This window comes from Daktulosphaira vitifoliae, unplaced genomic scaffold (genome assembly GCF_025091365.1).
Source record: "Daktulosphaira vitifoliae isolate Bord-2020 unplaced genomic scaffold, ASM2509136v1 Scaffold_2, whole genome shotgun sequence".
Classification (NCBI taxonomy): domain Eukaryota; kingdom Metazoa; phylum Arthropoda; class Insecta; order Hemiptera; family Phylloxeridae; genus Daktulosphaira; species Daktulosphaira vitifoliae.
The window spans coordinates 8572573-8584986 of record NW_026099573.1 but is presented as its reverse complement, the minus strand read 5'-3'; the positions used below and the strand labels follow the sequence as shown (position 1 = coordinate 8584986).

Sequence of the window (12414 nt, the reverse complement as noted above, 5' to 3'; positions counted from 1 at the left end):
AATGACTTCCTGCCTGTTCCTGATAACAAAAGTAGGTTCACTACCTCTGTTCAGTATACTTAGGTCTGTAGTCAGCAATAGATCCATTATAACCTCTCCTCTTTGGTTGATGTTACTGCTCCCCCACATAGTGTGGTGTGCATTAGCTTCCATACCTAGGATTAGTTCTAATTTTTCATTTTTGCAATAATTAAAAAGCATAGTTAGGTCCCTATCTGGGTCTGTGACCTCATATGGTAAGTATCCTGAGGCTACTATAATATTTTTACCATCATTTAGTGTTACTCTAATAATAGTCAAGTCTGCACTTGATAGATTAAGTATCAGGCTGGCTTTAACTTTATTATTAACCAAAATGCAAGTTCTTGGTTTATCTGCTTGTTTCTGAAACAGTTTAAAATCCCTTAGATTTAGCCCCTTAATCTGGTCCCCATTTATCCATGGTTCCTAAATAAGTGCTATTTGTAAGGGTATTGTATGCCTCACAGTTAGGGTCCTTAGTAATACACTGCTGGCCCCTTTACTGTGATGCAGGTTTATTTGCGTGAATTGAATTCTATTGTCAGCCATTCAGAAAAACTGATGTTGACGCTTAAGAAAACACACTGTACTGGGTGTGATACAGGTGTCTAAAACATTCCCTGTGTCACACAGTCCCCCCTGTGGGTGGTGTCCCCCCGCCGTCCACAGGTGGCGACCGTGCCTTAGGTTCGCTCTCCACATTGCCTTTTGGATCCGTGGAGAGGTTCCCCTCAACTGTGGCCGTTATTGAGGGTGGCGGTTTCCTGGGTCCCTTTCCCTTACGTAACACACTTCCTCCCTTCCCTTTCGAGGCAGGAGTGAAGTGTGTCCGTTTGTTCCTTACCTGTGCCTTACTTCCTTTCCCGAGTGGCACTGGTCATTCCTCAGCCTTCCTCTTCCCAGATTTTTGAGGTGTGGATTTTTTCACATTCTTCCGGGCTGGTGGCTGCTTAGCAACATAATTTGTAAAGCAAACTCTGTCCATTCCAAAATATGGACTGCGCTTCAGTTCCTCCAGTTTGACCATGCTGTTTTCGTCCACACTTAGGAACAAAGATTGTCCTTTCAGGCCAACCTCTGTCTCATGGTGGACTTTCCAGATCGCCGTGTTCAGCCCTGGGTTTTGTTTTGCCAATATTTCTAAGATCTTCTTGGATTCTTTTGGCAGCCCTGGTATATGAGTGACCATCCGTTTGTACTTGATCGGGTTGTAGGCTTCCAAATGGAGTTCTGCACCGTCCCAAGGTTTTATGAGGTTGACATGGTCAGTGAGCCACTTAAGAGAGCTCTCTTGGGCTGCACTGATCACAAGTGCTCCATCAGTGAGTCTGGTGTCTTCAAACCTTGGTACGTCGGTTCCATCAGTACCCGACAGTATCAAGTCTCCAACACAAGACTCAATGAGTAGCCCCTGCTCTTTGGTCAACTTGTTAGTGGGGTAGCCTGCGAAGACCAGAGCCACTTTTTTATTATCGGTTACCACGTCCCTGTAGGTCGGTACCCAATGAGTTTTCTTACATGGAGGTTCTTGACTCTTGTCCTCAGGTTTTTGAGCTTCGGTTCCCTTTGACTTTTTCAAGTCATCGGTTCCTTTGCCTCCCTCCTTTGGTAGGTTCTTCTGTCCCTCCATGATTTCTCGGCTCCTCTTCAGCTTGCGCCTCTGACTTGCCGCTCAGTTTCTCAGGTCTAAGTTTTAGACCCNTTTTCAAGTCATCGGTTCCTTTGCCTCCCTCCTTTGGTAGGTTCTTCTGTCCCTCCATGATTTCTCGGCTCCTCTTCAGCTTGTGCCTCTGACTTGCCGCTCAGTTTCTCAGGTCTAAGTTTTAGACCCTCGATTTTGTCAGCTACTGCTCCCAGTTGATCTTGTGATTCCTGGTCTACATTTGCTGACGTTGCTGTCTCTTTGCTAGTGGACGGTTCACCAAGTGTCCCGTTGTTGGCATTGAGACCTTCAAGTTCGGCGATTCTTCTGCGAAGAGTCGCCAGTTTATGATCTTGTTCCGACAGGTTGTACGTAGGATCCCTGATCGTCATAAGTTCGTTGTTTTGTGGTTTTTCTATGTTTTTATCCATATAGTTCCCAGTTAGAGAAGTCGAGAAATAAAGGTCCGTCACAGCAGAGCTCGATACTGTGATAAGGCTGTATACTCTATGGTGCGCCAGGTGCCATAGAGGATCCCAATGGTCACTTTACCTTTCGGCTAACTACCCTGTGACAAGTTAGCAACCCTTTCACTTGGTATGGCTGGGTTAGGGGGGCCTATTCGCTGTTAGCAAGAAGGTATGCCCAAGCCAACCGGTCCCAACTAACCAAAGTCATGACCGGCTAAGAGCAGTGTTACGTGTTGCCACCCCCACTGAAATAACTAGTGTCCGCGGGGTTATTAGGCCCGTAATCCTTGCGGATTCCCCTGCGGGCCATTATACCAATATATGTACTAAATTTTAATATTATATAAATATTGGCGAAATCAAAATTTCTTCCCGAGAGGACTAATATTTTCATAATATCACTTAACATAAAAGTGGTGAGCAAAAAAAAAAACAACCTGGATGTGCCACTGTATATAATTATAATATATATTTTATCAGGTATGTTTTATATTTTATCTGATATGTTAGCAAATCTCCGGATGGAGCCTAGTGGAAAATTTTTGCCGTATATGTCCACGGATTTTGAATATTTGTTAGGTAAACTTGGACCTTATATATTAAGATAATACACGGTGTTGAGAAAAGCTATACTAACACAAGAAAAATAGCTATGACACTATGTTTTTTGGCCACTGAAGGTAGTTTTAAAAGCTTGTCATATTTAAAGTTTCAACCCAAACTCTATCAAGATGTGTACACGAAACGTGTTGTGCATTGAATGGTGAACTAAGATATGAAATAAAGGTATTATGAAAATTTATTTCAATTCAATTTGCAAAAAATTATATAATTTAAACAAAATTAAGTTATTTACAAATACGTCATTAAACAAATAAATATAAATACATAAAAAGAATTGATCACTTGTGGCTACTATTATTTAAAATTAAAAATATATTAATTTAAAACTTAAAAATATATTTAATTTAAAAGCTACAAAAATTACTAATAAATCGCAAATACGTACTTCGGTAACAATTTTACAACTATCAACACTAAAAATATTGTCATTTATGTGTTTAACATTGTTCCTTAAAAACGTATCCGCAATAAAATTATAACGTTTGAATAATTTCTTCAATTTCCAAGGGTAATTTCACCAAAAAACATNTCCGCAATAAAATTATAACGTTTGAATAATTTCTTCAATTTCCAAGGGTAATTTCACGAAAAAACATGTCGTTTTTATTAAAGCGTCAATTAACATTACTATATTTTAAACGATTAAAATTTGTTTAATAGATATTTTCATATTTTCGTATAGCAGTTGTAGTTTTCGAATTACTCAATGATATTTTTTTATAATCGGTATTATTATTTTTTTTAATGATGCTTATTTTTCGTGTTTTTAATTTATTGATTAAATCTTCAACGTTAAAATTGTTCAAAATATTCTCTCTCGCTCGTTAGCCATGTAATTCCGTATTGAATCAATAGTTGCAATGTAAACAGAAGTTATATCTTTTATATAATTTCAAACAATTTATTATTAGGTCACTATTATAAAAAATTATTTATAATTTAATTATTACTAGAGATGACACTCTAATCTATAGCTTTGATGGAAACAACGTCTAAAATGTGTTGAAAATAAGGTACTCTCGAGAGATGATGATGTGAAAAAAAGGTGGATAGAGTATTTTGAAAAATTATTGAATGAGTAGTACACAAAAGAGACATTAGAGTATATCTGGTGGNAATTATTGAATGAGCAGTACCCAAAAGAGACATTAGAGAATATCTGGTGGAATGAGGGACTGGTAGATTTAATTAGTGAGAAGGAGGTATGGGTGACTGTGGCATCAATGAAAAAGAATAAAGCAGTAAGTCCAGATGAAGTGCCACTAGAAATATGGAAAATATTAGGCGGTGTTAGCATAAGGTGGCTGAAGGAACTTTTAAATAAAATCTTATTAGAAGGGAAAATTCCAAATGAATGGAGGTATAATATTGTGGTGCCGATATTTAGAGGTAAAAGTGACATACAGGAGTGTGGAAATTATAGAGACATAAAGCTTATGAGTCATAGTATGAAAATTTGGGAAAAGGTAATAGTATATAAGTTTTAGACTTATATACTTATTTTGCACTTCTCTCTGGTGAAAAATTTGAACATTTGAATTTTATCATGGGTTCAGCTCAAATTTTTTTGACAAAAAAAAATATATATATACAATATAAATTTCCAACTTGAAAGCTGATGATTATTTTGCCGGATAAATCCGAAGACTTTATTTAATCACATCGTTGTGATCACATTATTTTTACTGACAGCATAATTTGCCAATATTCATACTGACATTTTATTTCCTGTTATACTTATAGTGAGGTATATGAGGTAAAATTAACTTAAATTTCAAGTTCAATCAGATTATCTGATATTAATTAACTTACCAATATTATCGTCGGAATTTCGCTTTATATTAACTCTATTTTTAAGTTTTTTGAAGATTGTAATCATATTGAAGCTTACATAATTTTATTATTCAGCTGAATTTGATTGTTTTTGTTATTGACATATCATTTTCCATTAATATTTAAACCGTCTGTAGTATTTTTCTATTTGCTACTAGTGCGATTAGTAGTTTAACTTACCTTAATTATTTTATTGTTCAACAGTAAAATTAATTATTTTAATATCTATTCCGTTTGTGCGACAAACATTAACATACACGTGAGCTGAAACCCGAGTAGAGCCGCCAACGGCGAACGGCCAAGTCTTTTCGGCGATGCATCCAGACCATCGGATGGGTCTCTTTGGAGACCTGGTATCGTTTCCTTTCATATATTATATTTATATAATGAGCTATATTTTATTCATTATTTTATTTAATTTTTATTTTATCGTAAATTAACTTAATTTACTTATGTGTGGGCTCTCCACACGTGTTTACCTTTTCTTCTAGCCTACGCTAAGAAGCGAGTGTCCAGACCGCTCCTGGTTTTTTTCATTAATTTCCAATTAACATTAACAGATGTGTTCCAATACCGTCCGTGATGCTTGTAATATTATTTGTTTTTTTGTTTAAATATTATATTTTTGTTAATTATATAATAGAGGATATGACACAAGATTAATTACGGGTGTTTGAAGTGGAGGGAAGCGTCTGGTGTCTTATGCGATAAAAGAATTCCAATGAGGCTGAAAGGTAAATTCTATAAGACTGTAATGAGACCAGCTATGATGTATGGTTCAGTATGTTGGGCTGTTGATAAGATATTAGAGCAGAAAATAGGAGTAGATATAGTGGATAAGATGAGAGAAACTAGACTTAGATTGTACGGTCATGTTATGAGAAGAGAAGAATCGGAAGTTGTAAGAACAGTTGTAGAAATGAATGTTGAAGGAAGAAGAGGTAGACGAAGACCAGAAAAGAGATGGAGAGATGTTATTGAATTCGATATGAGGACAGCTATGTGAGCGTAGAGGATGTGGGAGATCGTGTCAAGTGGAAGTTTAGGATAAGGGGGTCGGCCAACCTTTCTATAACTAACTATTATCTAATTTCCATTGCATCGTCTGGAATAATCCCCGTTGAACGTTACATTTCATTTTCGTGCGTACGAAATATGTGAAGCGTAATGACGTTTATTAACGTTTATCCAACGCGGTATCTATTACATTCGATGTGCAATGTAATCAATATTATTTGTTTTTAAATCTCAACGAAATAGAATAATTAGCATTTGTCTGAAATCGAATTCGAGTTAATAAAAACAATAATCTATATATGATAAATGGTTTAATAATAAATTTTATGTAAGTTTAATCATATCAACTCATCATAAGATGATCCTATACGATCATACAAATTTATTATTATTATTTCTCATTAATACAACCTTACTTTCAATACTATTATTCATTAAAATCCTCTTAATTCATTATTATTTTTCATTAATACTACTTAATCTCCTATTATAACCAAAGATAGCGGCAGGAATAGATGAGATCCAAGCAGAGCTTTGGTGAATGAACTTTATTAATGAATTTCTTGAATGAACGACTTTATAAAAAGTATAATTATTTCCGTTCCAAAGAAGACTTCAGCAAAAAAGTGTTAACAATATCAAATAATTCGATTGCTCTCGCTCGCCTCAAAGATTCTTACAAAAATTATCTATAAGAGAATGGAATAGAAGATAAAATAAATATTATCATAGGACCAATTCGGATTTAGAAAAAATATGAGTACGAGAGAAGTGATGTCGGCTTTAAGATTAATAGCAGAAAAAAAAATACGGAAAGATAAGTTCGACGTTTATTGCTTACGTTGACATTGAGAAGGCATTCAATAATGTTAACTAGGAAATAATGTTAAAAATACTGAAAAGAGCAACCATGGTAAGAAAACTATTATATGAATTGTATAAAAGTGAAAAAGCAATCATAAAAATAGGACATATTCATAAAGAGTCCAAAATAAAGAAGAAGTTAGACTATTTACCTTTAATATTTAATGATTACATTCAAGAACTCATTAAAATTATTCATCACACATTCTCAATTCATTATATATTTTCATTAAAACTAGCCTTAATTCATTTAATTTTCTTATTCCCCCTCCTTAATTCATTCGTTTTATTTTACACGCCCCTTAATTCATTATAAAATTTTCTTTAATACCCCTTAATTCATTAAAATTTTTTTATATCCACCCGTAATTCATTTAAACTTATAGCGAAGTCGGCGTACATTATATTAATTAATTTTCAAATATTTAAATTATTTTAGTTCGATTTTATTTTAAATATTGGTTTCTTGCAAATATTCATATAGAATTAAAGTGCATGCAAAATCTGCGACTTTTTCGTAATTTTTGTGGTTTTTTGAATTTTTTTAAATTTTTTTTATATTTTTTAGTTTTAAATATAATTTTTATTACAATAAATACTGTAGAATTTTTATTTAATGCATAATTTTGTATGTCATTGATTATTATTACTATATTATTCATTTATTTAAACGCCCACATTGAAATATAGGCTCATATCACTATGCTAAGCCCAGTGAGGCGAAACCTCATTTATTATTATTATTCATTATATACTATGATGTGTATTTTTTGATAATCTTAAGACGTCACTATGACATTCCAGATTTTAATAATTCTTATACAACACTTTTTTATTCTCGTCGAGTCGAGTTTATGCAGACAAGATGAAAAAAGTGTTGAATGATCTATTGAAGAGAGGTAGGGTAAGGCGTATCTAGAGCGTTAATTTTTAGGGATATTTCTTTATGATTTAGGGGGTTTCAACTAAATAATATAATATAAATATAATACAAAACACGCGCGGGGACAACATTATTTTATCTAAAGTATTCTATATAAATAAATACATGGAAATATTACAGAAAGTTTTTCAAGTCTCAGTAAAAAATGTGATTTTGCGTTTTACTTGAAATTTTTAACAATTAGGAAACTATATATTTTGTTTTTACCTACAGGAATAAAAAACTCTTTTTTTGTTATAAGTGAATTTTAGTATACTATTAATTTTACTGCTCTTTCTGATGTATCGTTTACAACTTTTAAATTGCCTACCTACTATTATCTGACATTCGAGGTAATCTTTATTTAATTTTGTCAATAGAATGTCCTGTGAGAGGCTGGCCTTCGAACGCCTGTTAATGTTTTTTTCGTCAAGTAGAAAATGTTTTGAGACTTCTGAATTTTATGATCAAAGAAGAATTTAGAAATTATCAGTAGTAAATAATATATTTAAAAAAAATATAATTCAAAAATAGATCATAGTTAAAAAATAATAATTAATCGCGTAAAATATTGTCTCTAAAGTATAAAAGGAGATGTTCTGAGATATTATGAGATAATCAAATAACTATTGAAATCAAAAGGCTGACGGTAATATCATTAAACAGTATAAAAAAAAATAACAACATCAGAAATATAATTATATCTGCTTCTCCTGTGTAATATTTGTATTATCATTATGTAAATTACATTGAAATACGATGTAATGAAGTACATTAATTTTTCGAAATCAATTGACTTAATTTTGAAATAAATCAATTGATTGGTTCGCCAGCCAACTGTAATTTTTTTAACGATCATAGTGTATATCTCGATGGTAATTAAAAAAATATTTTAGGTGAATTATACACGAAATACTACATTGGAGGATGAGATAAAAGTGAATCCAATTATAATATTTTACAATAAAATAGGATAAAAAACAATAACAAAATAATTTATACTCGTCGGTAACGATGAGCATAGTAATTGACTGATTCTGGAAATGTTTTACAGCCAAGACTTATGTAGACCTCGTAAACGAATAGGTTGGTAAATATAATTAATTTTTATAAAAAATCAGATATCGCAAATGAATAGGTAAATAATTTATTTTTATAAAAAAAATCATAATTTACCTGATGTTATTTTTTTATGTTTTATTAACAACGATTTCGTTGGATAGACTCCATGTCGTATAAACTGTTTATACTTATAAATTTTTATTTAAATAAATTTGATCGTAATTTCCAATAATCAAATAATGCGCTTCGTAATGTCTCTAATTCCGTGTTTATCCGTCGTTACAATGACTCTATGGAATTTGCAAGTGGTATGTGTTTTTGTACATTCATTACGTACATTACATTGAAATACGCTTTTTTTTTCAATTAAAGGACTGTTTACCTCTACCGAGAGGGACTAAAGCGGCCATTCGGTTCGATAGATTCGAATGGGTCGTAAACAATACGTTCGGAGTTGTGAATGATATCTACGTCACTCAATTTAACGGATTCGATTTCGCCAACGTAGCGATGACATTCAACGATGTTAGTGTTCTACAAAAAGTGAGAATCCTCGTAACGTTTTACAGTACGGTATTTTAAATGTTCGTCCCAATCGCAGTTGAGTTTTGAAATAATGAAGTGCAAAGAGCATTACATAGATTGTACAAACTACAGAACTTTCGAAATCACGCGATTATGCGGCAAAGAAAAATCCATACTGTTTTTCACGAAAATAGGATATGTAAACCGCGAATGGTCGTGTCAGATCGATAAAGTAAGACGACGATATTATACTGTCGTTTAGAATTATTAAATTGTTTTCTTCGATGTTAGCAAATTTACTCGTTAATATTATGGTAACTCGACATGACGATATTTCGTATGTTTTTTATCGAAGGGACGTTACGTATTCAAAAACGCTACACTAGACGCGGACAACATTGTTGCATCGTTTGCGCTTTCGTCGGACAAGTGGTGGGAAAATTCGTGGAAATGGAACTGTGTATTCTTTTCTCACGGCGACGCATTCGTCATGCGGTCAAACGGACAGCTCCGATTTCTTCTTTTGAGCAGACAAACTCATTCTAGACATTAGAGACAATATTTTACGCGATTAATTATTATTTTTTAACTATGATCTATTTTTTAAATATATTATTTACTACTGATAATTTCTAAATTCTTCTTTGATCATAAAATTCAGAAGTCTCAAAACATTTTCTACTTGACGAAAAAAACATTAACAGGCGTTCGAAGGCCAGCCTCTCACAGGACATTCTATTGACAAAATTAAATAAAGATTACCTCGAATGTCAGATAATAGTAGGTAGGCAATTTAAAAGTTGTAAACGATACATCAGAAAGAGCAGTAAAATTAATAGTATACTAAAATTCACTTATAACAAAAAAAGAGTTTTTTATTCCTGTAGGTAAAAACAAAATATATAGTTTCCTAATTGTTAAAAATTTCAAGTAAAACGCAAAATCACATTTTTTACTGAGACTTGAAAAACTTTCTGTAATATTTCCATGTATTTATTTATATAGAATACTTTAGATAAAATAATGTTGTCCCCGCGCGTGTTTTGTATTATATTTATATTATATTATTTAGTTGAAACCCCCTAAACCCTAAAGAAATATCCCTAAAAATTAACGCTCTAGATACGCCTTACCCTACCTCTCTCCAATAGATCATTCAACACTTTTTTCATCTTGTCTGCATAAACTCGACTCGACAAGAATAACAAAGTGTTGTATAAGAAATATTAAAATCTGGAATGTCATAGTGACGTCTTTAGATTATCAAAAAATACACATCATAGTATATAATGAATAATAATAATAAATGAGGTTTCGCCTCACTGGGCTTAGCATAGTGATATGAGCCTATATTTCAATGTGGGCGTTTAAATAAATGAATAATATAATAATAATAATCAATGACATACAAAATTATGCATTAAATAAAAATTCTACAGTATTTATTGTAATAAAAATTATATTTAAAACTAAAAAATATAAAAAAAATTTTAAAAAATTCAAAAACCACAAAAATTACGAAAAAGTCGCAGATTTTGCATGTACTTTAAATCTATATGAATATTTGCAAGAAACCAATATTTAAAATAAAATCGAACTAAAATAATTTAAATATTTGAAAATTAATTAATATAATGTACGCCGACTTCGCTATAAGTTTAAATGAATTACGGGTGGATATAAAAAATTTTTAATGAATTAAGGGGTATTAAAGAAAATTTATAATGAATTAAGGGGCAAATAAAAATATATAAAAATGAATTATGGAGGGAGAAAATTAAATGAAGTAAGGGGTAAATATAAAATAAACTTAGGGAGAATAAAAAAATTATTACAACTTCCGATTCTTCTCTTCTCATAACATGATGTTAGGGGCTTGTTTAATAGTTGAGGATCTTGGTCAAAACCAAGAAGCGGAAGCTACCCGACGTCTGCCCAAATATCGTCCCTATCTCATTAAATGAATTTTAATTGCCTGAAGGAGACACAGGAAATCGTGTACCTTAGTTACAGGGGATAGATTATTAAATAAAATTAGACAATTGTTTTAGGTCAACGACAAACTAAAATTATATTTTAGATGTTTAGTAAATATAAGTTATATGTAATGTACAATACGTCTGACCTGAATCCTAGTAAAGTTGGTTAGTAGGTATATCTAAGTGAGATGGAGTTGGTTGGCTATGATGACAATTGGCGATAGACGGGTCGTTGAATAAAACAAGTTAAGTTATAAATAATATAAATAAGACGAAAGTAATAATATTGAAAACTATGTCTAAAACGACCACTCAAACACAACTCCCTTTGTTAGTTCGACGTCAGTAGCTCCGGGCTACAGACGAGTAGAATTGTCACATCAGCATCTCCGTTTATGCTAATTAATATGTATTACGAATTAAATAAATAGAAATAAAACGTGTGTAATATAAGTGGTAAGAACATAGTAATAAATGTTCTTACAATGACCATACCATCTAAGTCTAGTTTCTCTCATCTTATCCACTATATCTACACCTATACTCCCTCTAATATGCTCATTTATTATCCTATCTCCTCTTGTTACTCCACTCATCCAACTAACCATTCTCATCTCTGCTACTATCATTTTCTGCTCTAATTTCTTATCAACCGCCTAATATACTGAACCAAACATCATAGCTGGTGTCATTACAATATTGTAGAATTTACCTCAGCCTCATTGGAATTCTGTTATCGCATAAGACACCAGACGCTTCCCTCCACTTCAACCACCCGCAATTAATCTTGTGTCTTATATCCTCGTCAATACCACTGCTCTTTTGCACAACTGACCCTAAATACTTAAAAACTCTCCATCTTTCCAATCACGTCCTCGCCTATTGTCACTGACCTCCTCATTTTGCCTTCCTTGTGTTCTCCTTTACCAAACTCGTACTCTATATACTCTGTCTTACTTCTACTTATTCTTAAATTCTTTTCTTCGAGAGCTGATCTCCACACCTCTAGCCTTTTATTAATTTCCTCCCTATTATCTTCTATTAACACTATATTGTCACCAAACAACATGCACCACGGCACCTCTCCTTGTATTTATCTAGTAATTTCATCCATCACTATAAAAAAAAAGTAAGGGCTTAAAGCAGAACCTTGGTGCACTTCTACTCTTACCCGAAAACCTTCTGATATTCCTTCTACGCTTTTCACCCTGGTACAAGTGCCATCATACATATCTTCTATTATATTAATGTACCTTTTCGGGACTCCTTTTCTCATTAATACCCCCTATAAAAACTCTCTCGGTACTCTGTCATACGCATTCTCCAAATCTATAAATACCATACACAGCTTTTTCTTCTTCTCCCTAAACTTTTCTATTAGTTGCCTCACACAAAATACTGGATCAATTGTTGACTTACTAGGCATAAATCCAAACGGGTTTTTAGATACCGATG

At 32.7% G+C, this 12414-nt stretch overlaps 1 protein-coding gene across 1 annotated transcript; it reads left to right on the top strand.

Moving 5' to 3' along the window:
- Window positions 1–6458: 6458 nt before the first annotated feature.
- Window positions 6459–9592, top strand: LOC126898467 (uncharacterized). The gene is made up of 5 exons (XM_050672506.1): window positions 6459–6520; window positions 8290–8763; window positions 8828–8998; window positions 9057–9212; window positions 9336–9592. Exons 2-5 carry the CDS (start codon window positions 8695–8697, stop codon window positions 9531–9533), a joined length of 594 nt encoding a protein of 197 aa, XP_050528463.1. The 5' UTR covers window positions 6459–6520; window positions 8290–8694; the 3' UTR covers window positions 9534–9592.
- Window positions 9593–12414: the final 2822 nt, after the last annotated feature.

What these genes read in the sequence shown, in the direction of transcription:
- LOC126898467 (XM_050672506.1), top strand. Translation starts at nt 8,695, where the DNA reads ATGCGCTTCGTAATGTCTCTAATTCCGTGTTTATCCGTCGTTACAATG. An exon ending in CTCTATGGAATTTGCAAGTG is followed by an intron (nt 8,764 to 8,827) that starts GTATGTGTTTTT and finishes TTTCAATTAAAG; the next exon opens with GACTGTTTACCTCTACCGAG. An exon ending in ATGTTAGTGTTCTACAAAAA is followed by an intron (nt 8,999 to 9,056) that starts GTGAGAATCCTC and finishes TCCCAATCGCAG; the next exon opens with TTGAGTTTTGAAATAATGAA.